The 27,291-nt window shown below is 40.7% G+C and overlaps 1 protein-coding gene across 4 annotated transcripts; it reads left to right on the plus strand.

Moving 5' to 3' along the window:
• Nucleotides 1-1,825: 1,825 nt before the first annotated feature.
• UBE2U (ubiquitin conjugating enzyme E2 U) lies at nt 1,826-26,442 on the plus strand. Of its 4 annotated transcripts, none has more exons than XM_083510373.1 (12): nt 1,867-2,067; nt 2,157-2,257; nt 5,394-5,475; nt 7,084-7,176; nt 8,561-8,658; nt 10,271-10,397; nt 11,818-11,887; nt 14,930-15,018; nt 16,413-16,494; nt 23,456-23,553; nt 24,766-24,908; nt 26,310-26,442. In XM_083510373.1, exons 2-11 carry the CDS (start codon nt 2,177-2,179, stop codon nt 24,891-24,893), a joined length of 948 nt encoding a protein of 315 aa, XP_083366499.1. In that variant the 5' UTR covers nt 1,867-2,067; nt 2,157-2,176; the 3' UTR covers nt 24,894-24,908; nt 26,310-26,442. The 4 variants fall into 4 exon arrangements, with proteins under 4 accessions (XP_083366500.1, XP_083366499.1, XP_083366498.1 ...); XM_083510372.1 differs by having other exon boundaries at nt 26,313-26,442; XM_083510374.1 differs by lacking the exon at nt 26,310-26,442 and having other exon boundaries at nt 1,826-1,874; nt 24,766-24,912.
• Nucleotides 26,443-27,291: the final 849 nt, after the last annotated feature.

Below are 27,291 nucleotides of genomic sequence, written 5' to 3' on the forward strand. Positions count from 1 at the left end.
TGTTTTTAAAGCAGAAAGGCCGTGGTGTTGAGAACATAGTTTTGCAAATGTTACTGGCACACACTGACTTTAATTACTTTAATTAATGGCCAGTAGAATGATTTAAAGAAGCAAGTCTTACAGGAGTAGTTTTATCTTGTTTTATGACTAATACTACATCCCCTTTAGGGTAGAGATGACACACTTGTATGCAAGCATTTCATTCAACATTAGCTTACGACAAAAACTACAATAAACTGCTAAGCAAGGGAAATCATAGCAAAGATGAAATGTGAAAGCTTTTGAAAACTGGGGAAGGCCACAATTTATAAACTTCAAATTGGCCAGTGGCCCATACCAAAAATGCAGTTGTGCATGCTTTGACACTCTGTTACAACATAGGTATAAATATTTTACCTTACACCAATGCATGTGCTTGTATTCTCTCAGGTGTGCTTTTAAGCAGCTGAAGGCTCAAACGCACAACACAAGTACTCTCATGCACACAACACGCACACACACTTCCATGTTCAACAAGGCGCAACAGAATGGAGATGAAAGTTTCTATTCCTTGACTACAGATGTGCAAAAATACCACAGAAAGCTTAGAGCATCTTGCCCATCTCTTCCTCGTGTCATCTATGTGTGGGAAAGCCATGGTGAGTCAGTTGCACTTTTGCCTCCTCTGCCATTTTGCCCTTGTGTGTTGCTTTCCACCATGAAGCTCTGCTTAACATACACTTCCATCAGGGCCCGATTTAGGTTTGATGAAGCCCTAAGCTACTGAAGATAATGGGGCCCTTTATACAGTGGTACCTCGGGTTAAGTACTTAATTCGTTTCGGAGGTCCGTTCTTAACCTGAAACTGTTCTTAACCTCAAGCACCACTTTAGCTAATGAGGCCTCCTGCTGCTGCCGCATCGCTGGAGCACAATTTCTGTTCTCATCCTGAAGCAAAGTTCTTAACCCGAGGTACTATTTCTGGGTTAGCGGAGTCTGTAACCTGAAGCATATGTAACCTGAAGCATATGTAACCTGAGGTACCACTGTATGTCCAGCTGTCCTTTGTCAACAACAAATTGTCACTGTTTTTTGTTTTGAATATATTCTATATGGTAATTTATGGCCCTAACAGGTATCTAAACCCATTTGCACATGCAGAATGTAGGCACCCTATATATAGAAACGAGCAAACCAGTGTTATATTAAGGGAGCATGCTAGCAGGAGGGGCCCATGACTTACATCACACAACACAACACAAAACAAAACACTGTTGCTGTATGTAGCTTTTATTTTATTTGTTTTTTATCTTATATTTTGGAAATGTACATCCAGTTTTTCCCCCTTTATTTTTTTTTGGGGGGGGGGCCAAGAGAGTGGGGCCCTAAGATATAGCTTGTTTCGCTTATACATAAATCCGTCACTGACTTCCAGTCAGACCCCCACCTGGGAACTGTACCAGGCCTTGCTCTGAGGCACCAAGCCTGCTGCTCTTCAGGCGCTGGACCTTAACCAATCCCCTTGGCTCCTCCTCCTGCAATCTGTGCAGGAGGCGTCTGAGGGATGTGGCCAAGGGGGTTGGTAAGGGAATGGCATGGGCTGCTTAGCCCCTTCGTTTTGCCTCCACGCCCCATAGCATTTTAAAGCACTTGCTTCCCCGCCCTTGCTTTTTTGAACACTTGCTGCGTTTGGAGAGCCTCCCCGCTTCTGTAATCTGATCCCAGCAGAGGTTGAAGAACTGTAGTTTCAAGGTCCCGATGAAAGCCTGCTTCTGATTGGAGGTAGGACCAAAGAGCAAACAAAGGCTTGTCCTGATTGGTTGGGCAAGGGGAAACTAATGAACCAAGCCGAGGGAAGGCACGCTGCTGTTGCTAGGTTACACTCCATACACAGAGTGTGGCCTAGTTCTTGCTCTGCCTATGTAGTTTCCTCTTCTTATGGGTGCTATCTGTGCCAGTAGCTGACCTTATATCTAAGAATAAGAACTGGATCAGGGTTGACTTCTTTGCTCTGCCGTCTGTCTGTCTTAAAAATAATAATAAAATTGCCGCTTAAAAGCTCTTCTATATCAGGATTGCTTTGCCAGGGTAACTTCGTGTTGGCAGATCGCAGCTCAATTCAATTCAACAGTTTGAAAAGGCAAAATGTTCTAACCTTTTATTTTTGTGGTCTTTAGGACAGATTCTGTGGGAGAACATGAGTACTATGAATATGCACTCGAGAGCTTACTTGTTGCTGGAAAGAGAGTTTATAGAACATGAAGAAGCCAAGATCTTTGTGAGTACAGCTGGATTCCCAACCCCCAACCCCCACAACTTTGTTTACAGTGGTCAAGATCAAGACTGAAGTATAACACTGTATCCATCATCATTATAACCCTCCTCATCGTTAATAAGGGATGTAATGTCTCTACTGTTCCATAAATCAAGAGAATTATTATTATTATTATTATTATTATTATTATTATTTAATGTTACACATGGTAACTGGTGTTTAATAGCCTAACTGGATGAAGTGGGCTAGAAATATTCTAAATAAAAAACAGAGGGGGAGCAGTTTATTATGATTCTTTTTAAAAATGAGTTGTGCATTGATTTTGTAACCAAATGATGAAAAATGTTTCTGACTTGGATCCTAACTGATCATCTGCGTATAGAGAGGATTCTTCCATTTCTAGAGGTGAGAAGGATCTAGCAGATGCTCCCACTGATAACATCTTTTTTGCCAATTTCTCCTCCCTATACTGCCACATATGGTGGTTCACAGAGTCCCCCAATTCCCTAGAACAGTTTTTTTGAGGGGCAAAGGTGCTCCAGGGAGAAGAAATGAGGTCAATTAAAGTCACCTCCCCATTTCTGCTGGCTCACAGGGTGCTCCTACCTGCAGAACTTGAGCTTCTGACCCTTTCCCCACTTTTCTCTGAAAAAGACCTAACTTTCTTCCTCATACTTCTTGAAATGCTGGGAATTGGTTTGCTAGTGTCTCAAAGCTTCCCTGCTAAAGTGCTTAGGATGGTGCATAATAGACTATTTCTTAAGAATAAGGTTGCCATCTTAAAAAACTTCACGACAGGCAGAAACCTTACCGGTGCAGCCTTTTGCAGCACAGCAGTGGGATGGCGAGGAACGTTTTGCCTGTTGATCCTCTGCACCGTGGTCATTCAGCAGTTAAAAACACAGGAGAGCTAACTTGTGCCAACCCCAAGTGAAAAAGCCAGAGAGTGACCCTGCTGCCATGTAGGGGTTTTCCAGCAATGCCAGAGCAGTAGCAGCCACCTACCCTTCATTTGTGTGGGGACAACTGCTAATACAGGGACAACTAACATTTCTCAGCTTAAGGGCTGCATTTCCAGGGGGTCCATGTCAGTGGTAAGAGGAGACAGAGGCAAAAGTGTACAGAATACACCCCTCCCTCCCTCCCTCCCTCCCTCCACCTCTCTCCTCCAGGCAAGCAAGAGGCATTATTACAGTGTAAGTGTGGTGGTTAGTGTGTTGGGCTTGACTGGGGAGCCCCGTGTTCAAATCCCCACTCAGGGATAAGGTTCCTTGATCCAGTCTCTCTCAGCCTAGCCTACTTCACAAGGGTGTTATAAAGAAAAAAATGGGGAAGGGGACAATTGTGTGTGCACCACTTTGAACTCCTTCTAGGAGGCAAAATGGAATATAAATGCAATAAAAATAATATTTTTTAAAAATCCAACCAGAGAAAAACACTTGAAGGTCACAGAGCTGGACCATTGTGGGGTGATGTCAAAGAAGGGGACATGACCGGCTGAAAGTCCCAAGAGCCAAATTGAGGGTCCTCAAGGGCCACATTCAGTCCCTGGGCCTGAGGTTCTGCAATCTTTTCTAGATGATATCTGTCTCAAGAGACAATGGAGTGCACCTCTGGGGGTGAAGTCAAACCATTGCATTAGCAGCTCCGAAGTAACTTCCCCGGGGTGCAAGCCTGAGCTGCTTGTATGGAGGTCCTCAGCTGCCCAGATGATAAGACCTCCTCTTGGCCTCACTTACTGATGTGGCCCAAAGGAAAGCAGATCAATACATTTGGCACGAGCTTGGCTGCAGGAGTCACCAGAAGGAGGCATACAAGGCGTCATCCAACCGCCTTAGGGACTCCATTCTGGATTTGTGTAGGGTTTATTATTTAGCCTTTTCTTTTCTCAAAGATATCCCATAAGGCAGCAGAGGCTTAGGATCAGAGTTTTCCTTCTCCTAGATGGGCTACCTTTCCAGGTTGATGAACCCCACCTTCCCCCAGTAGTAGCCAAGCAATTATTTTTTCCTTAGTACAAGGTAACGGTATATGCTATACTACTTCTCAATGTAGGGATGGGTTTTTATTATATATCCCTTTTAGTTTTTTCTGGGGGGGAGGGAGAGTAAGAATTTTGTATTGAGAAGATGATTTACATACCTATCCTTAAAGCAATAAATTTAGAATAAGGAATGGACTATGGAACAATCTGGAGTTAAGATGAACACAGAGGAATGAACCAAATACAGTATGTGAGTTGTGTTGATGAGTTGTTTTGCTTGAGTAGGAATGAAGGGAAATGGTGAAATATTATTTTATCTAAAACATCTGTCCATAGAAAGAATGGATCTTGCAAAGAATGTGGATACCATCCTTTCCTTATTAGGAGGCAAATAAAGATGTACATGATAGGAGACTTTTAAAATATTGTAAACACCCCTTGCCTGCAGGGGAGCATGCCCTATCAACTCAAATGGATCTATAAATAATAACTAATTTCATGAGTGATTTAGGTGAATTTATGTGTACATAAAACAAGGTATGTTGATAGATAAAAACTGCAATAAAACAACTTACAGACATACATTGAATGAAAATGTACAAATTAACGTGATTCAGATATACCAGGAAACCATGTCTCTCTCTCTCTCTCTCTCTCTCTCTCTCTCTCTCTCTCTCACACACACACACACACACCATATATCCAGGTAATGTAAAAATTAATAGCAATACAAAACAATTATTAAAGTGACCATTACATAGGCTATCAGCATTCTGTCTGTGTGAATGGAGCCTGTCCAAATGCTGGATTTGCACACCCCCACCCCAATCTTCTCTTCCTCTTTCATGTGATGGGTAAGGAGATGGGAAGCTTCTGCTTCTAATTTTAGACTAACTGCATCTGAACCCAAGGAACTGGGGTTAGTTTAAGTTAACATTAGTGAGAATAAACCAGAATTAAACTGTGGTTTCAGATCCTAGTTTGTTGTCACTAGTCATAATCTGATCAAACCACAGTTCACCAAGTTCAAACATCACAGGGAACTGTGGTTATTTTAAAATCAGAAGCTTATGATCTCCTCTAGCACATGAAAGGAGAAGTAAAGTGATAGTCCCATCAAGTCTGAATTGGGCTGCTTTCATTTTCTTTTCTCAGGGCATTACTGTTGCTCCTGTGGGAGACAGCTTGATGGAATGGGTAGCTGAAATTGAAGGCCTGAAGGATACCTTATGGGAAGGTAGCCATACTGTTTCCTATAAATGTTGTGTTGCACTGTGATATTGCACTGCCAAAACAATTACGAATGCAATGTTTTTAATGTGCCGTTACTACTGCTTGCCAAATATATAACCCTTTACATATAAATGCTTTGCAGTCTCTATTGTGTTCTCTCTTCAATTACCTTGCAATATATTGAGGGATTATATTATATTGCCCAGTCAGTCTGGAAGTGGAACTTGAATCAATGTCTTCCAGATCTCAGTCCAATACCTTAACAGTAGCATTTCAAGAATAATTTTACTCCTTTCACTCTTTACAATCCAATAAAATATCTATTCCTGTTGTAAATATTTGTCTGATTTTAACACCAATGAACAATTCACACTGGGTTGTGAATACAGTGTATAGCTTTATTATGTCATGTAGTGCTTCTCAACACAGATTTGAAGCATATATGAGTGTCATTAGGTGTGTAGACAGTCCTTAACTACATGAACAGTGGCAGTGGATTCACTACAGTTAGGTAACATAGGAATATAGGAAGCTGCCTTAGATTCAGTTGGAGTATTGGTCCCATGTAGCTCAGTATTATCTGCGTTGACTGCTAGTAGCTCTCCAGGTTTCAGACAAGGGACACTCCCAGCACTATCCAGAGACTTTCCCATTACATGGAATGAAGCCCACACGCTTGGTGCAAGTATATATGTGGTATATATGTGAAAATAACTGCTCCTGTGCTTTCATATATTGCATCGTGAGTTCAGTCTTAATTTTTCTAAAACTTTGAAGTAATAGGTCACCTCACTGAAATATTTTGTGATGTAGAAAAAGATTGAAAGAAGAAAAAAACAAGATTTCAGTAACCTTTTGAAATGACTGCACATGTATTGATAGCATTGCAAATTTTCAAAAACAGATGTTTTGCAACTATGAAATATCACATCATAGGCATTAATATGTCTATATCTTTATGTAATGAGTGGAATAGCATATAAATTTTAAACACAATGAAGTCGAGCTCATTGCTCTATTATTTACTAATTCAGAGGTGGCCATCCGTACAGCTACCAACCCCAACCTGATGCGGTCTAGTTGTTTGGGTCTGCAGCTGCCATAGTCTTTCACCATTGGCCATGCTGGTTGTGGCAGAAGAGAGTGGTATATCTGATAGGCACCAGGTTAGAGAAGGCTATCTTAGAGATATAAAGGTGACACTGTATGCATCTCTCTAAATCCCCTGATGCACCTTAGGCTCCTTCTGCCCGTTCTCTTTCTGTTCCTGCCATCTGCTTTCCTCTCACACATTTGACGTCCTGTTCACCACAGCAGGAGAGGGAAGGAGTGGGCAACAAGACCAGGAAGAGAGTGGGTGGGAGGAGCTGCAGCTGCCTTATCTCCCATTGCTGCATTAGATTAAAAGGTTTGCATCCGGTGTCTGCATTGCAAAGTAGCAACCCTAGCTATAAATATTTCTAAAAGTATGTCAATATAAAGCTACAGTCTGTGCAAGCTTACATGCAAGTTAGGCATATTGATGACAGCAGGACTTATTTCCAACTAAATGCATGCAATTTGGGGCTACACGTGCACTTAGATGTTCTGATTTATTTATTTTTTGTACCAGGAGCTGAACTCCAACTATCATTAAGGTACACTGAAGAGTACAACAGAGTCCCTCCAAGCGTCACTTTCAACACTATTCCATTCCATCCCAATGGTAAGGATGGCACTGATGTTGGTGTCCTTCCCATGGTGGTTGCTTAGCAGCAGAGGCTAGGTGTCCTTGACCCAGTCATGCTCCTAGATTTCAGAGTGGTTCTACTTCAAAGTGCTTTTTAGCAGCTACACATAATTCAAATGCTAAAGCCTTTCCTTAAGGATAGGAATCTATTGACTTGCTACATTTCTCTCAGGTCCTTGGAGCTGCATTTTAGCTTCAAAACAACCCTATAATGTGGAGTTGCCAAAACCAACCAAAGCTAGCTGTAGTCATTACACCAGTTATAGCTTTCTAATAATTATCGACTTGATAGTTAAACGTCTGGTGTAGAAAAGTGTTGTGAATATGTACCCTAACCAGATGAGGCAGAAACATTGTTGGTTTGTGGACAGTCTGATCCAGATAGAGGTGTACAGGTTGATTCAGATGCAGTTACAGTCCTGCTGAAGACTCAGTTTCACAGCTTGGGGGTCGCCATTGATCCTGCACAGTTCTTAGAGTCCAAACTGGCAGTGATGACTAGGATAGTCCTTTATGAGTTTCAGCTGGTACTACAATTCTGCCCTTTCCTCCAAATCAGACCTGGCCACTATAATTCATGTACTTGTAGACTTGACTGCTGCTTCTGTAGTACACTCTAAATTGTGCTGCTCTTTAAAGGCATCTAGAAATTTCAATTAGTACAAAAAGACACTGCTAGGTTTGTGGTCGTTGCCTGTTTGTTGTCAAGTTCAACTGGAGGTAATGGGTCCCATTTTTTAAGCACTAAATGGCTTTGGGACCTTGATGCATTAAGTATAGCTTTCTTCCATATGGACTCTTTCATGTACTTTTTAAGTATCTGAGGTCCTGCTCCATTCCCACCCCAACAAGCTGAAGTTTGCTTACTATGTAGGAGAAGATCCTTTTTTAGTAGTAGAGCAGATTCCATAGAACTGGATCCCCAGGCCAGTATTACTGCCTCCCCTTAGACCCACAGGTCAGCGTATGTCTTTTTAAGGAGGCCATAGGTGCAGTAACTCTGTTGTCTTTCTGCTTTTTGTATACATTACTTCTGCTCATACATTTGCAACCACTTTCAATTTTTAATTTTTTTCTGGTGTTGTGTACTTTTTTGCCTTTATTATGTTGTTTGTTCATTGCTATGACAATTTTGTTAGTCGCTTTGAATTATTTAATAGAAAGCTAGATACAAATTTTAAATGAAAAATAACTCAGAGCTTTAGATATCTGCATACCTTTCTTTTGTTGTCTAGCTGTAGGGAATAAAACTTATCATAGCCTGTCTAGCATAATTCTGATACAAAGTTTCAACTGTCTTATTGGCATATAAGTGTATGAACCTCCATTCTGAGCATTAATGATTTGTCTTCCATGCAAGTGGACCCAAAGACTGGAAGACCTTGTCTGGATTTTCTAGATGATCCTACCAAGTGGGACACCAAACTTACAATGACTAGTATCCTACTTTGTATCCAGGTAAAGAAAGAACTGTGCAAAAAATAATTTATCTTACTTTTCTTTTGTTATCAGGATAATTGGGGTCTGATGCCAAGATCCAAATAGCTTACTTAGGTTCATGTAATAGGTTTCCATGAGTCCAATGAAGTCCCTGCCACCGCTCACTATTTGAAAATGTGTTCACTCTCCCTCCCATAGCACAAACTGTTTATGAAGCTTCCCTCAGTTTTACAAGTTTCAGAATCAGTTTGCTGGTTAGTAGGAGAGAGGGCCTATAAGGGAAAAAGTATAGCACACATGCACCAGCTTCAAAGAATTGTTTTCTCAGTTTTTTGGATTCCAGTCACAGTATTGATTTCAAACCTAAATTGTATTTGTACGAAGCAGGAACCGTTATTCATATATTTGTTTCATTGAACGCCATAGCAGTTTGCTATTGATTTTCATAGTCAAAACATGGAACCCAAAAAGAAAGGAAATATGTTTCAATCGAAAAGTAGTTGTTGCTTTGGATGTAATATACCAGCAGTTTTGTACAAACTCATTTCTTTGGCCCCATTTTCCAATTAAGGTATGAAATGTGAAACTCAATTTTGTTCATCTTTTGTTAATTCACCTCATTTTGCTCATGTGCTTCACTTACTCCTTATTAGCCTTGTCTGAAACAGCTTGGACAAAACTGTTGTGAGAAGCAATAAAATAAAAGCAGAAAAAGGCCACATTTTAAAAGCTGTAGCAGTAACTTCTTAATTTGGATAAGAATTTAATCTGTATGTGAATTATGTTTTAGACAGAACTTCAGACAGTTCTAATGGTGAACATGAATAGCCCAGTTGCAGCTTTTGCTAGTTCTGCCTTTCATATGTTAAGGCTCTTTCTGTCACTCTTTTACAAGCAAACCAGTGTGGGCAAAGTAATCAACATGGCTAACTTTCCATCATGAATTTTTGAGTGTTCTGGGACAAAATGTGCCTACATTTCTTTGGTGCCGTGCAAAGACACCCAGCTGAATCTTGTTGGGGAACCCTGAGAAAAAGCTGTGAGTGAATTCCTATCTTCTGTGTGCAGAGTATTAGGCTGCACACGCCCCGTACATTTAAAGCACACACACACCAAAAAAAGAATCATGAGAACTGTAGTGCACCCCTCACAAAGCTACCCTTAACAAACTACAGTTACCAGGAGTCCATCTGGGGCTGGATGTGCTTTAAAAGTATGGTGGATGTGCAGCCTAACACTCTACACACGCAAGATGGGAATTCACCCATAGATTTTTCTCATGGCGGGACTGGCAGCAATCACCTCTGTAAGGAAGTTGAGGCTGCAAAGTCGCTTTCCTGTTAAATGGTTTAACCATAGAGAGATCTGGCTCACTCCCCCCCCCCATTACCCCACGTCTGCCACTCAGCCATGTCAGTCAGGAGTGGCATGGTTGAGGCAAACAGAGCAGAATGGTGGGAGGTATAGGCTGACCATACTGTTTTCCTTGTGCATACACACATAGAACAGGATTTGCCAAAGAAGCAAATGTTTGTATCCTTCTTTTCAGTCATGAAATGCTTTTACTTTCTCTGAATTCTGGTGATTCATAAAGCTTTATAAACTGGTACGCCCATGTATCTTCCTGCAGGTTTTGCTGTCTATTCCAGTTATGAAAAATCCAGTGAACTTGGAGGCAGCTAATTTGCTGAAGAACAATTATCCCCTGTATAGGAAAAAAGTTATACAGTGTGTCAGAACTAGCCAGCACCTAGATGGTAATAAACCTCCATGCTTTATGCTTTTAGTCATAAATATATTCTTTGAGCACCATGGGGAGTTTTAGAAGAACCCGTTTAAATGGCTTTCTTAAAAAACCACTATTTTACACAAGGCAGTAAATTTTAATTAGTGTGATTGGCAATGTAACTTGAGTATGGGTTCTCTAGGCAGATCTATGATCTCACAAAGCATATTTGCCAGGCAGTGTTCAGAGGTGATGCAGAGGTCATGAGCTGGGAAATGAAGCAAGGGCAACACTGGAATAGGAGAAAGTTAGAGTTGTTAGCCAGTGATTTCTTTAGATGCCACATTTACCCTACAGCATCACCCACAATGAAAAGTAACCACATAGCAATGCCACTATTTTGCTACTACTTTACATTAAGGTTTGAGCCCAAGCAAATATTGACATTGGAACTGAGATGTATCCTGCACCTTCCATGTATTCTGATCTCACCTGAGTAGATCAAAGATATAATATAATTCAGACACGTTAAAATATGTGTAACTATAGGCCACATTCATTGGACCTCCAAGAGCAGCCTTTCTCAACCTTGGGTCCCCAGATGTTGTTGGACTACAACCAGGGCTTTTTTCAGCGGGAACTCACTGGAACTCAGTTCTGGTACCTTTCTTGTGGGTTCCAGCACCTCCAGTCATTCTAAGAGAACAAGGGAGGCCTTCATGGTGAGTTCTGGCACCTCTTTTTCTAGAAAAATAGCACTGACTACAACTTGTATCATTTCCTGCCAGCATGGCCAGTGGTCAAGGATGATGGGAACTGCAGTTAAAGAACATAGGGGGACTCAAGATTGAAAAAGGGTGGTTTGGTCTTCATATGGCAAGACCCTATATGAGCATTCTTTCCTTGAGGTTGTGTTTGACTGGAGGATGCAGTTCTCAGCTGGGGTAGTTGTAGCATTATCACTATTCAACAGGCCTCCTGGGTCAAGACATCATTTTTATTCTGCACCTGTGATGTGAATGGGTTTGTTCAGACAAGTTAGAATCCGTTCAGGTCTTCATTGACCCCATACAATTTCCTATGGGTTGGCACTAAGTATGGGGCAGCCTCAAAAGCCAGACAAGATCAAATGAGGCACTTGTTGCACATGGTATGTAGACAATTTGCCACTGCACTTCGAATGGTCATGGCAGTACTTCTTCAAGCTGCGGTGATTGTGCAAACTGCAGCAGTTGCATGTCCACCTCACACTTGCAAACACCAATTCACAGAACCATTGCATCCATGTAGTTTTGGCCAGTTTTTGAGATCACTGACATTCCTGTGCATTGGGTTCAACTACATCTGAACTATGTATTAGTGGGCCCTTTGGGGGGCATGTTAGGATTGTAAGTGCCCAGAACGTTAAGGATAAGCAAATCACATATTTTTAAAAGTTGCTCTTTTTATAGCTATCAGTTTGGAAAGATCTCTCAGCACATTCAGGCGTCCCCAAGAAGATGAAGAATATGGCCAAGAAAGGTAATAAATTATGATTAAGAGGCTGTAAATGGGCCACAAAAAGCTTACAATTTTATAACCATCCAAATTAGGGTAACTGTATAAATTAACTCCTTTTGTATATTTCTGGTTGATCGGTTGGTTGGTTAATTAGAAAACTAGTAAGCCATCATTCAGAAAAATATATATCAGGATAACAATAAAATGACTGAAACAATCAAGATATAAAACCTCTATAAGTTGAAACAGTGGAAGAAGCATTAGAACAAAACCATAAATATTTAGCAGGATGGATAAAACCATAACAACAACAACAACAACAACAACAACAACAACAACAACAACAACAACAGTTTATTATGGCTGAGTTTGTGTGTAACAGCTAAACCATGATTTAGTGTTACATGCACGAGCCTCTGCAAGCCCAAGTGAAGCCATAGGCTGCAATGTTCCCCACTCCCTTCCTCCCATGTGACTGGGAGAAGGATTGAACTGTGATTCAGTATCACATTCCACAATTCATTGCTTGTCACTACATATTGTTACAAAAGTAACTGAAAACACAAGAGGGTCTGTAGGAAAGGTGAGCTTTCAGATACTTTGGACCTGTTATTTAGAGCTTTAAACACTAGCGTGCGCACATTAAATTAAACTTAGAAATGAACTGGCAGCCAATGCAGCTGTTTTAAAGGAATGCTTATACAAATTCTAAAGGCAACCCTATCCAGTAACCTGGTCACTGCATTTTGAACCAGTTGACTTTTCTGATTTGTCTTCAAGGGCAGCCCTACATAGAACACATTGCAATAATCCAGTCTGAAAGTTACCAGAGCATGGAATACTGTGTCCAAATCATCTCTGTCCTGGGGGGCCGTTTCCAATAACCAAATGTATCTAGAAACAGCTGAGCCACTGAGGCCAGCTGGGCCTCAGGTGACAATATTGGTTCCAGGAGTTCCCTCAAGCTACAAACATGCCCCTTCCTGAACTCCATCCATTCCCACCAGAATTTCTGTGGTAGAAAAATATTGGGACAGTTTTATGGGGCAGGAGAGCAAAAAGCTTTAGGGTTGAGGGTACTAGGAAAGTATAGAGGTGTCAGCCTTGTTGTTAGTGGCTGAAGTAGGTTCAGAGTTGAACAGTTTCTCACAACTTTAAATAAAGAGGGAAGTATAAAGTCTTTGAAGAGCAGCTGCTAACATCTTACAGGACAGCAGAAGCAAAAGCAGAGGAAAGAGCAGGGCAGGAACATCAAATATACCAAGTATAATGATGTTCTTTGTGCTCAAGATTCTTGTCATTTTGTAAGATAGTATGTTGCTGCTCTCCTTCCTCTTGAATTCATTGAAGCCTGCTGAAATATCTGTGGTAGTAACACGCCCAGAGGGTTTTTTGGAGCTCCTATACATGGCTCCCTCTGTTTGGCTTATTTATAAAATTATGCTGCTGCTTTTATTTTTAATTATTCAATTATTTGATTTGGTGATAGGCCTATTTTATTGAAGTATGTCCAACAGTGAATAAGACATTGAACGCCCTAGGCACTAAGCTATACAAAGGCTGCATACAACGCTGCCTGCTTTCTCATAGTGTCCCCCTGCCAGAGAGAGAGAGACCATCCTTTTTTCTTCATTTGCACCGGACAGAAAGTCAGGAAAGAGCCCGCTGCCTAGCTCTCACCTGTTTGTTTGCTTGTTTGTTTGTTTGTTTGTTTGTTTGTTTGTTTGAATGACATGATTATACTTTTCTTTAAGCGCAGCACAGCATAGCTTGCTTCTGAATTTCTGAGAAGACATAACCTGCCCTGTGTTATAGCCAAGTGTGTTGGTGTGTTTCTGACGACTTTATCAGAGGAAGAGGGAAAAGCTTTCAGTTGGAATTTCAGTGCAGCTCTGGGGGTCTTTAAAGGCAACCATTAGGGGGTGAAAATGTAAAGTTTCAGTATCTTTATAACCCCCCCCCCCCACTAATTTTTGGCATCATCACCACTACAGCAACTCACAGAGCCAGCACAGGCAATCTCACAGCCATTGCACCCAGAATGTTTCATTCTGTGGAAGAACCTTCTTGGTCCTTAATTCAGCAAAGCGGGGGGGGGGGGGGATCTAGGTAGGCCTGTGGGATGCTAACTTGCCCCTCCCATGCTCATTTCTGAGGTGATTGCCTCAGTTTGCCTAACGGTAAGGCTGGCCCTGATCTTGTGGCACCATCTACTTCAAGTGGGCTGTCCATCACTTTACAGAAACTGGACTGCCATCTCTCAGGGAAGCTTCAGTTGTATGCTGCATTAACAATTCTCCATTATGGATCCTGCATTAAGCAAGTGGCTGGACTAAATTGCCTCCAAGGTCCTTTCCAACACTGGTTCTATTCTATGGCTCAAAATACATCCTTTCCATTGTTTCTGATATAAGACGAATTCAGTATTTATTGTGTTAGATTTTTTTTAAAAAACAAAGACCAGATCACAGATGGAAGTTAAGTGCTTTTCTTTTTTTTATGTGATCTCTTTCTACAAACAGGATCATGTTGAGAAGCAGGAATATGAATCAGATTTTCCATAGATATTGCCATCCTGCAATTTTTTAAAAATGCTACCACTTAAAAAAAAAAGTCTGGATTGCTAGCAGCCTGATTCACACAGGTTTGTGAGTCGTGTACATAGGAAAAAAATGAGGAAAAAATGCTTGGTTCATATGTGAACTTACTTTGCTAAACACATCCCTAATATGAATTTTTAAGGCTTATTTCTCTTGATGTTGTCCTAAGCAAGTTATAAGGTCATTTTTCTTAGTTTTTGGGCAGGAGATTCATACAAAGAACCAATCCAGCTCACTCAAACTGGGTGCAAATATGTAGGCTTGTGTTTCCTTAAAGTCATACTGTTTGTCTTTGTGTGGAAAGTGAGTAGTAAGAAATGTGGTCCTTTCAAGCCTCCTTTCTTTTTCATTTTTTTGCTGATTCTGTTGCTTTGTAGAACATTCTGCCAGAAAACCTGTGTCAGATATCTAATTGCACAATCCTCTCTGAAAACTCATCCTCCTCCCAAATGTATATTTTCAGATATGTTACATCCATATCGTATGAAGAATATTACTGGACATGGTATAAATTGGCCACATCAAAAGCTGCAGAAGAGTTTAAAAGCCCAGGTAAGCTGATGCTTTTGGTTTAGCAAAAACTAAAGATAGCAAGCCTGATTCTGATCTTGTGCTAGATTTGAGTAAGTGCAAGGGCTCATTCTCATGACCTCCTAGTACGGCAGCTGCAGTTTTAAGTCAGGCCACACAAACTTTCAGGAGCAATGCCATACACTAAGGAAATTTTTGGATGAAAGCTGGCTCATGACTTTGAGAGATTTTGGTTAGTCCTATTAAAGGTATTATAATACTGCAGCTTCTGTAGCAGTTGCTTTTTTTTGTTATGGAGAAATGTAGCTACCTTCTTTTTAAAGTTGCATGTATGTGCCAGTACCACATGAACAATTCATCATGGATTGATATTTTTCACCCACCGTGCACTCTTGAAATGCTCAAGTGATATGTAGGAGCAAGACGGGTGCAATACATTGTGTCACCTGAGGCAGACGGTGGCCATCATCCTGCCCCCCCCCCATTTCCCCTACCTCTGCTGTCAGTTCCCCTCCTCCTTTCCCTTCTGCTGCTGCCACTGTTACCCCTTCCTTGCCTCAACTAGTTACAGTAAACTTAACTTCAGGAGTGCCAGCTTGGCCCTGCGACCATGGATGCCCGGGGCTGTGGGTGCCATGCAGTGTGCATGGCCCTGGCACTGGAATTTGTGGGTGCCCAGTCCCTTCATAGGGAATTTTGTGGATGCTTGGGCACCCAGGGCCCCAGGGAGTTGGCACCTACACTTAAGTTTAAACAGAACTTCTAGCTGTTGCTGCCAATCAATGGCAGCAGAGGTATTCTCCCAGTCACCTTTTTCAAAATGCCTTTACTCTTCCTCAGAGCATGGCAGGGGGAAGAGGGGGTGGTACTGAAGCTTCTTGCTGCTCTGATGTAGTAGCAGCAGGGCTGGTGGGCGGGCTGGTAAATAGGGGACCGGTTTGCCATTCTCCCAAATATAATATTTGAAAACTAAAAACATGTACACAGAACAATTCTAATAATAAGTTAGAATTTAAAATAGCAGCAGTAATACAGCAAGGCCTAAAAGTCACCAGTGTCTATGAAAATTGGTTATACCCTGTCTCCTGAATAATAAAAGGTTGGTGGCTCAGTTACTCTACAAGTGGGACACAAACACTGAGAAGGTCGTTTTCCTGGTTGCTGTTTTCCTAATGTCAACTGGCAGAAACACCCATAGAAGAAACAATGAAACATGTCTTAAATTCACTTTTGTATATAGGATTTTATTTAGGGTTCATGTTGCTCGCTGAAGTTTTCCTTTATCATTCCTTCAGCTTCCATACTATGCTGAAAGGCATAGTATGTTTAAGGATCAGGCTTGTTGTTCAGACCCTTATTGTTTCCACTAAACATAATTGTTCTCCTGTTGAAACTGTTGGCAATTCTCTTTCTAGTGTTTGAAGACCCAAACTTCATAGGAAACCGCTATGGATGGAGGGCAGAAAATGTGGACAAAGGACAATGGGATAGTCTTACGTATGTATCTTATGAAAATTCAAATTGTTCACATCGAGAAGCAGCAAAATATGGTGCCAAATTTGGGGTCTTGGTGTTATAGTGATTATATATGCAAAATGTCTTTGTGAGGATATCTGTAGTAAATCAAAATGTATGCTTTGAATTATGAAGCCACAGGGTCAAGTAATACAGAATCATGTAGCAATAATAATAATACAGTGTAAGGACTCCATCAGCAATGAGTTCACCTGTCTCTTTTGTGAAAGTTTAACAACTTTTAGAAAGAAAGAAAGAAAGAAAGAAAGAAAGAAAGAAAGAAAGAAAGAAAGAAAAACTAACTTCTGGGGTGTTTGAAGCAGGGGTTCTCAAAAGTTCATAATGCTATTGTTCAGAAAGCAAATTTGTCTCGCTTATAATGCTCAGATGTATTATGAATTCCGCATTCTTTCCTTGAGAGGTCTTCTCTGGGTCAAAATATAAAAGGAGATTATGGATATGCATGAGCTGTAAGTTTTTAACTGCTCTTCAGAATTTCATTTCTATTTTCATCCTACTCCTAGGTGCTAATTGTTCCAGGGAACTATGCAGTTCTTAAGTTACAGCACATCTCGAGGCAGCTCCTGAGCCTTGGGAGCAAAGGAGCTCAGCAATCCTTGAACTTGTCTGTCCAAATGAGCAAAACCTTGGCAGGGTCTCCTCATAATTTCTTTCTGTAAACCCTTTCATTAGTCCATGTCACCCTAGTTAGACTCTTAGGATAGAGTTCCTTCATGTCAAGCGGCTGCTGAAAACTCACTGAAAATATAGGCACCTTTTGGCAATAGTATAAGCAAAAAGAAAACTGAAATGACATGTTTGACTCAGAATTAGTTTTGGGGACAATTCTCTTTATTATTTTATCCAATGTGTGTGGTTGCTGCCTCCTAAGTATATTTAAAATCTTCTATTCTTCTTTGTGTCTGCTTGGGATTGGGAGAAGAGGCTTGACTTTCCAGTATGCCTCTGATACTAGGTACTGGGATATAATACTCATGGCCTGTTTGTGGTCTCCATGCATCTGGTTGGCCACCGTGAGAACAGAATGCTGAATTACATAGGGCTTTGGTCTGATTGGGCCCTTCTTATGTTCTTAATTATTTGTGGAAGACTATCAGGTTGCAGGAGGCCCATACCTGTCCCTATGGATCTCCAAATAATCTTGCCTTTATTTGTTTTTGTGACTCAGTTCAGTGTTCCTTTAGTTCACTGGCTCTATAGAAAATGGCTTTTGGTGGCACAGAAGACTAAATGGATAGCATTGTTTTGCTGCCTTCAAACAACTGAGTATCTGAGAAATAAATTGTCTACCTAACTCTACCTGTCACCCAGCCTGGCCCTCCTTTGTTACACATAACAGTTACTGCTTCTTTTCTGTCTCTAATCACTGATCTTAGTGCCTCTGTATCTCCACAAGGAGCATCATCAGGGTCAGGATGCAGCACTCAACCAAGTAAATTTGCAATATTTCACATTTTGTCTCATTAAGGAGAGAGGAGTGGACAAGGAAGTTGACTGCTAGTGGATTCCTGTGATTTCCCCAATACTGCAACCAGCCCTCCTTTAGCTGCTACTTATTTTTCCCTGTCATTTTCAATACTTGCATATGACAGAATATGCAGAATGGGCTGGTCCTGGGGCTGTGTGGGGAGTGCGTCCTCGTCCTTATAAAGGCCAATCATTCCATTTTATTTGGAACTTGCTCTGGGAACAGAGAGCAAGGCACCCCTGTCCCTCTGACCCCAGAGCAAATAATCAGTCAGTCTGATTATAATGTCTAAAGGTTATAGAATAGATTATACCCATATGGAAGAATCTATTTTACCTGACTTGCACTATGTATTTAATGTATGTTTTGAAACATGCTGAAGAAGATTGCAACTAATTATTTCATATATATGTTTATATACACAGGGCAGGGAAAGGCACTTCACCAGATAGTTTTGCCCACAAACTCACAGAAATGCTATGAATATCTAATTTGAAGTTCAAATTGAAGGAAAGCAAACTATGGGACTAAATGAGTTTATTTTTCTTTCTGAAGAAACTCGAGGAATATAGGGTTAATTTTTCTTTGACACAACTTCCTTGTTTTATTTCCCTTAACAGAAGTTCTTTGTGTTATGCATTTGATAATTGCTTCATTATGTAGCACCACAGCATCCTACGTGACCCAAGAAAACATTCCAAAAAACTGAGAACGTCCTTTTTGACCCATCTGTCCATTTTTTACTTTTAAAAAAATGCAGCATGAACAGGCTGGAGCTGTTTGAGAAAGCAGCATTTGCTGTGAATCAGAGCAGCTTTCTCATGTTAACTTCATAGGAACATGAAAGAAACTTGCTATGAACCCCCCACCCGTTTGAATTTGCCTGAGTGAAATGGCCACCTCCCACTGCCATCTGGCGGTAGGAGACAGACACTTTCCAATCTGGTCTCCTTTTTATCTGTTGCTTCTTTTGGTTGGCAAAAAGCTGATTCCCCTAACTATTGCATGTCAAGATGAGGACAGCAGCAATCCAGTTTTGCTTGTAGTGAAAAAGTTGTCTGCGTGGCTGACCCTGTTGTGTCGCAGCATAAAGCCATACCTGAAGGCAGAGATTGGTGTCTGAATGGTGTAGCAAGGCATCTTAGAATGTTGTCTTTTGCAGGGAGGTGCCAATTGGGTTCCGCTTCAGGCAGGAAATGCCTTGAGGTGGCATTGGCTGCCTGAGGAGCACTTCAGCATGAGCAGAGATATGTCATAGGCATCTTGAGCTAAGTGCTTAAAAGCAATAATTCAGTACAGGGTAAGCTCTGCTCAAGGATGAAGCACTCAAGCATGTATTTTGAGTGTTTTGCTAGTATATTGACTATATTAATTTTATACAATGTTTTGTGTATAATGTATATAATAAGATATTAGATTTATTTTTTTTAGGAACATAAGGCACTCCTGACAATTAAGATCACATCTTAACATGCAGAAATGGGAATGGGAATTTTCCCAAAGACATACTCGTGGACGTGGCCCTGGATTTGTGCTGTTACCTCTGTGCAAAACAATTAATAATAATAATAATAATAATAATAATAATAATAATAATATAACAAACTTTTATTTATAACCCACCCTCCCCGGCCAAAGTCGGGCTCAGGGTGGCTAACATCAGATATATAACATTGGTATAAAATCAAACAATAATTAAATTACCTCCTAAAAACAGGTCAAAATCAAATTAAACAGGTCAAAATTAAATTAAAGATGGCTTTCCGCAGAGTTAGGGACGGGAACAGTAAGTTTGAACATTTGCAGTTTCTCTTTTAACATGTAAATTTGGATAGGAAGAAAAGACCAGAGTGATAGTCATAATTTCAGCTCCGCTAAATATACCAGTAATTTTATGATTAAAGCTGAATTCATAAAACATTTTAAAACAGCACATAAGGCTGTTTTTATGTAGCATTTGTTCCTACAAACTGTGGTGAGAATGGTCAGCCACCTATTTTGTGGGCACCACTGCAAACTTTGCCTGTAGCAGCTTGAAGGATGTAAATAAACAGTTGTCTGAAGGCCCTCATTTTCTGGAGGCCCTGTGTGCTTAGCCTTGCCATGGTGGACTTTCCATAGCTGTTGGGCAGGATGAGAATACCATTCAGCTCACTAAATAGTTGGAGCCTATAGATTACTGTCTCTCAGTGCAATTACAGTTGCCTTGCGGGGTGGGGGTGGGTTTAAGTTGATAAGCACATGTTAAGTGGCCATCGGATTTCACACACTGATACTTCATAAAGTACTTAGGGCAATGCTTATTACAGAACTAGTCTCTCTGCTGTAGAATGCAAACTTCTGCTATGTACAGAGCTCTTCTGAATTCTGCAATTAAAATGAGTTGTCTGTATATAAAAAGCTTCAAAGCAGTCACTAGCTTCACTTACAAAAACTGCTCTCTTTTTGACATCACATCTCTCATTTTGCTAGACCTAGTAAGCAACATTATGCACCAAAATGCTTCATAGCCATAGTTAGTGATTGATCCTAAACATTTCTTCTTTCTGGGATATCTCCTGCAATGACTGGGTAATATCCCCAGAACACTAGTGTGTTGTCATGTGTTCTGACATTCTGCAGGTGACATTCATGAGCAGCTTTTGCAAGTTTAGAAGGTCCTATGTTAGGCAACTGGACTTTCCGCAAGGAAGTATATCACATATATATGTCATCTTCTGCCCCATGGTCATAGCAGGAACAAGAAATGCTGAATAAGGTTTTACAAGGAACTGTGGGCTCATTTTTTAATAAGCTCCCATTGAGTACTGTGGGGCAAAGTTAGTTGGCTCCAGTTGGTGACACTTTGGGGAATAGGTGGTGATTAGGACATTAAACTAAATTCTTTCTTGTTGCAGCAAAGTGAGGCTTAGATTTTGTTTGTTTCCCCTTGATTTATCCATGTGCACCAGGCAATGTAGTTTGTAACTATTTGTATAAAACAGCAGTGACAAATAATAGCGAGAAAGGTACTTATGAAGATGATTTTTTTTTTTTTAATATTGGGAAGGGTGCCTCAGATTCAGTTAACAGATTGAAAGAGAGCGCAGGGATTTTACCAGCTTAATGATCATTGAAACACTTTGAGCATGTAGTACATTTTTAAGAAACACCCCCTGCAATTCTTTGTGGAAATCTAAACCATTTACGCCCCCATGTGGCTGAAAGGAGAATTCATTTAACCAAATTAAGTTTATATTTAATTGAAAGTCACTCCCCCCGCCCCGGTTTTGTCAGTGGGAGCAGGAGAATGGATAAATCAAGGGCTTATACAGACTTTTCATTTTTCAGAAGATCAAGGTGCTCTTGGGTTGATTTCCTTCTAGGTTATGCATTGTCAGGAAGTAGAATTTGAGTTATAGTGGCAAGCAAACCACAAATCACACCGGACAAAACAGATTTTCTCCCACCAGAAACTACTGAAGCCAAAATATATGAATTTAGTGTATGTGTGTTAACTTTTGTGATTGTCATAGACATCTGTTTGACAGTGTCACAAGACTCAATCCCCTCTCTATGCCTGAACAATACTTTTACATTTTAAAAAAATAAGGGAGGAACCTGTAAGTTTAATACTACTAAAGCGTTTATGTGACCCATTTAAAAGAGTGGAAAATTCAAGGTTAACCCCTCCCCATTGCAGCATTGCTCTGCAAATAATTAAGTTCTTGCTAACTTTTTTTAAAAAGTGTATTTCCATTGAAAGATCTGTTTGCCCCTCTCTGTAGCACTGGAGAGCATCTAGTAATGTTGTCTGATTTTAAGGAAAGGGTGAGTGTGGTTCCAGAATTTGGGGGTGGTATTGATTTAAATTTGCTTTCATTGTGGCTGTACTGGTACTCTGAGCAATCCACCCATTTGGTTATGTGGGTAGGCAAAAAAATAATGATAACTGAATAATTCATCATATCTACTTTTTAAGGACCAAACAATGCACGTTGTGGGAGATCTGATTGGATTTCAAAGTGTCATTTTCCATGTTTTGTCTAGTCTTTTTAATGTTACCACTCTTCTATATTGTTGTCATGCGTAAGGGTATAGCTTTTCTAATATTACAGGACTGTAATATTTCTTTCCAAGGTTAGGTCTGTTTTAGCTGCGACAGTCAGCAAGGATAGCCAAAATGCCCTACAGATGTTGTAGGCTGTAACTCCCATTGGTCCTGACTATTGTTCATACTGGCTGGAGCTGATGTGAGTTGTAGTCCATCTGCAGAGCATCTGGAGGGCACCATGCTGACTACATCTGGTGCATATTTCCCTCCGCCACAGCCAAGGCAGATAACTAGAGCTATTCCACTGGAATATATACAGTGTTCAAGTATTCAACTTTACATTGCATGCTGTCCGTTGCTCAGATTCTGGTGTGAACAACTGCAATTGGTATAGCAAAAAAGCATCTTGTTAATAAAGTTTATTGCTCTGAAAACAATGGCGCAAAATGCAAAGAAGCAATATGAGCAGAGCATAAAAAATAAATGAATTCTGGGAATTGTGTTTGCTGTTGTGAGTGAGAGCATGTGAGGTGCCGAGGCACACGCATTCTTGTCCACAGGAGTCCGTAAGTGCATGCCTGGGAATGTGGGTTATCCTGCCAATCCTACTTCAAAGGGTCTCTTTCATGCTTAGCAGATAAGAACCTGCTTTGTTATCTTGCTGAAAGTTGGGTAAAGTGCTAAATATCTTGAAGAGCAAAGCCCCAGTCAGGACCTGCCCACACTTTCATGAGGCAAGCTGAAACAATTGCCGCATTCAGCTGGGGGTGGCAAATGGGTGCCCCCAAGACCTCTGCTTGCTTGCTTGCTTGCTTGCTTGCTTGCCTTGTGGGTTTAAGTACAACATCTAGGTGCAGCAGCAAAGCAGCAGTGGTGGTGCAGGGGCTCTCCCAGTCACCTTGTCCAGAATGCCTTGCTCTGAGAAAAGACCCCTTGGCCCTTCCTCAGAGCAATGTAGGGAGGAGGTGGAGAGAATGCCAGTGCTTCCACCATTAGCATGGTGGCGGGGAGGGGAGGAAGAGGATAAGGGGGGGGGGAGAAGGAAGTGTAGGTGGCCATGTCAGGGGCTAGAGGAAGAAGATAAGGAAAAGGTGGCACTAGTGGCAAGGAGGAGGAGGAGTTTGGGCAGAGGTGAGGAGGCTGTGGCCACTCATGTCAAGCAATGCAATCTCTTGTACCAGCATTGCTCCCAGCTGTTTTGTTTTTGTGCATGCTGAAGTATTTTTTCAGATAAGAATTAACTTTGAACTATTCTGGAGCCCGAACCTGAAAGCCATCTGCTGCAGATAAGATTAACTGAAAATCAATTAGGTTTCTAAGACTTTACTTCTGGTACTGTAGCAAACAAGTCCATGTTTCTGTTCATGGCCCAAGTTACATTCAATCGTGCTCATTTCCTTTTTGGTTCTTTATCATTTCAGGCATCGATTGTTAATCTCTGAGTTTATCAAAAACCAAAAGAGAGAAAGATTGGTAGAAAGCAAGAAAAGTTATAATCCTCTGCTAAGCCCATCTCCAGGTACTTCTCAGACTCCAAGATTTTTGTTTTTTACTTTCTTTGAAGCGACATATGTGTAGGTGGAAGAAATAGCCAACTTTCCCTGAAGTAATTGGGATTGTTGCTTGTGAACTTAGAGCTAAACTGATTTTATAATATACTATATAAAAATATAGCCATCTCTTTTCACTGTTGGAGATCATGTCATTTAGATGAATGAAAAGGTGTGTAGGTGTTACACACTTCCTTCTTTGTGAAGAGCATTTGGGGGGGGGTCCTATTAGGACTAGGACAAAATCCTCCTATTTTGCACCAAACTACTGCTGCACAAACATGGAGAATGCCATTCCAATTCCTTTCTGGATTGCACCAGGAACCTCAAATGAAGACCTTCTAGGTGTGGCTTAATGCTTGGAGGGCTCATAGCCTGGCTTGGAACAGTACGCCATCACAGAGAAGATTGATCTGACAGATTGAAGATATTTCCCAAAACTTAATGATCCATCCCTGACAAATGCTTATCAGTCTTCCCTGTAACACCTCCAGAGGATGATTTCACATTCTCCCTAGGCAATCAGGTCTATGGCCCAGAAATGCAAGACAGGATTCTTTCCATAATATGCGGCTTAAATCATTGTTGCCACGCTGCCTCTTGTCCTTGCATGAGTGGCAAAGGTGAACCTCAATCTTCCCTGTGAGTACATTTTCAACATATGGAAAATGTTACTGTACTCTCCTTTAATCATATCTTCTGTAGCATAAAGATATCTGGTTTCCTCTTTTGTACTATCTGCATGGTGGGCAGATTTCTATAAAATGTGTTAACTTTTTCTGTAAAACCCAACATGTAAACATTTTGAGCATACACTCTACCTGATGGACTTTTCCATAAACAAAACAAATTTTATACCTAAAACAATAAATATTAACCCAAATCAAAGGTCCTACCATCTTAAGCCATATTTCCAGACACAAATAATTATATGCATATTATTTCTCAAAATGATCATAAAAAGTCACTTCAAAGTAACTACCCTACTCCTAATATACTAAAACACCATTTGAGTTCTTTGAAATATAAGAAAAATTATCTAGCACATATGTTAATATAGTATACCACTTTTTAAAATTTTAAAAAACCACAAATGTTGTGCTCCAATTTAGTTACAGTTTTACACACACACAAAATCATTTATTCTCTTGTTTCCTTTTGCATAATTCCTACTATGAAAGCATCTGGATCCCAGAGTACTTCTGGAAGAGTGTCTAAGAACAGGAGCCAGGATGAGGAGCAATGGGAGAAGGAAGCGGAAGATCTAGTAATGTGGTCTGCAAGTCTTGAGCACATGAAATTGGATTAAACTACGATCACTAATGTAATCAAGGTTGAGAGCAATATTGTTGTTGCAATGGGATCAAATGTCCAGCCATTCACCAGACCCCCCTACTCTGTACAGTTTAATATGAGGGAGATCATCTGCATATTAACTTCCAGTAGCACCTTAAAGACCAACTAAGTTAGTTCTTGGTATGAGCTTTCGTGTGCATGCACACTTCTTCAGATACACTGAAACAGAAGTTGCCAGATCCTTCTATATAGTGAGAAGGTGGGGAGGGGTATTACTCAGAAGGGTGGTGGGAATGGGAGATTGGCAGATAGCTGAGATGAGCCTGTTGACGACTCTTAATAATAGGTCTTACAGGAAAAGGCAAGGGGTGAGAAGGTGAGAAATGGCTTAGTCATGTATAATGAGTGTATCTGAAGAAGTGTGCATGCACACGAAAGCTCATACCAAGAACTAACTTTTTTATTTTGACTATGGCAGACCAACACGGCTACCTATCTGTAACTGCATATTAACTGTGCAGTTTAATAAGTGGGTGGCACGTTCTCATAGTCAAGGGTCCTCTGCCTGAATCACAGCCCCCAAAGTTCTGTATTATGAGGCTGTGAATACTGATAAATTGACGAGCAGAGATTGATGGTGGGTCACATAAGCCTTGGTTGGGTTTTTTCTTAAGTGTTTCATTATAGATAAAGACTACAAATGAAGTGCGCACACTTTAGCACCAATGTGGTGCTGTTGTTGTTGTTGTGATTTATTTTAATACCTGGGCATATAACTATGTGCAGGATGCTTGATGAAGTGAAGACAGAGAAAGGGGAGGCAAATGAATGCGGAGATAGAAAGGGGAAGAGCATGGGATTGTTTCAATTGCACGAACTTAAGCTTAGTTAGAATGGAGTATGCTGACTAGGGGGATGTTCCAAAGACTTAAAAGTTTGGAGGAACCTAGAACCTCCGGCTTTGAGTACATTAGTCAGTTTTCATCTTCTGCAATCTTTTGCTCCATAGGTGATAAAACATGTAGCACCTGGTCACTTGTAGCAAACTTCCAACAATACCTTCCAGCCCCTGTGACTCCAGCAAAATCCCTATATTTGATATCAAGTTGTTGGGTTTTACTGACCTGAAGTCAACTTTGGTGTAAAGCAGTCTAAAATCATGTCAGCCATAGGTCCAGCCTTATTATTTTTATAATATCATCCATATAAAAATCAACATATATATTAGTGAGCATAAATGAAAGGAGTATTAGCTCACTGTATATGTGAGAATATATGTCTTTAAGCAGAGGCTTGACAACTATATGTCAGGAGTGCTCTGATGGTGTTTCCTGCTTGGCAGGGGGTTGGACTCGATGGCCCTTGTGGTCTATTCCAACTCTATGATTCTATGAGAAACATTTTCATCATTGCTACTATTTTTCTTCAGCAGGTCAAGAACATAATTGAGGATATCCATGCTTCTTCCACTGTACCCTTGTCAACATATTTCCTTATCTAATAATGACTTACTAGCTATTCCTGACCCTACTATTGGTTAGAAAATATAATTTCTCTTACTATTCCATGTCTCTGTTTCTTGTCCTCATATAACCCATGTGCTCTGAGGCACAGCCCTCTTTCTGCTTTCACCTCAAAATCTGATGCCCAGATAACACATTTGGGTACAGCATTTACCAGCCACACAAGCCCCAAACACAGAATATATATATATCAACCTTTGCATTTGCCACCCATCAGCCAGCCATGATACCAGACTCTTGGTGTCCTTTCCCACTTCTCTACCATATGACAGCTAAGGTAACTTTTTCTGTCCTTAAAACCTGAGTCGGTGTGCTTTTGCACTTGACTGCTCTTAGCCACTCCCATTCATTTTGATCGGGTTTGTCCAGGTGGCTTGTGCCTTAAGGCTTGTGTCTGAGATCCCAGGGTGATTTGATGAGCATTGGAAAGGAGACAGAAGGGTAAGAGGATGGCATGCATCACAAGATGGGGAAGCTTTTAATGTCTGACATTTTACTGTTTTTATATGTGCTGTAAGCTGCCCAGAGTGCCTGGGGAAACCCAACCAGACGGGTGGAGTATAAATAAGAAAATTATTATTATTATTATTATTATTATTATTATTATTATTATTATTATTATTATTTTATGATACAACATGCCTGGTGCAACATGCCTTTGGGAGTGACAGGCACTGATCACTAGGGGGCCCACTGAATTTTGCTTCTCGCCTCTGGTTCCTAGGGATATGCATATACCACTTCTTCCTCATCTCCTTTCTAGTGAGAGAGAAATGAGTCAGGTTACTCACAGGCAGTTCTGGCCACCCTTGTCTTTCCTGTACGCAGCAGGAATGGCCATGATTGGACATACATGGTCATAACATCCCCACCCAGTGACTTGGGTGG

This window comes from Podarcis liolepis (genome assembly GCF_965112155.1).
Source record: "Podarcis liolepis genome assembly, chromosome: 6".
Lineage (NCBI taxonomy): Eukaryota > Metazoa > Chordata > Lepidosauria > Squamata > Lacertidae > Podarcis > Podarcis liolepis.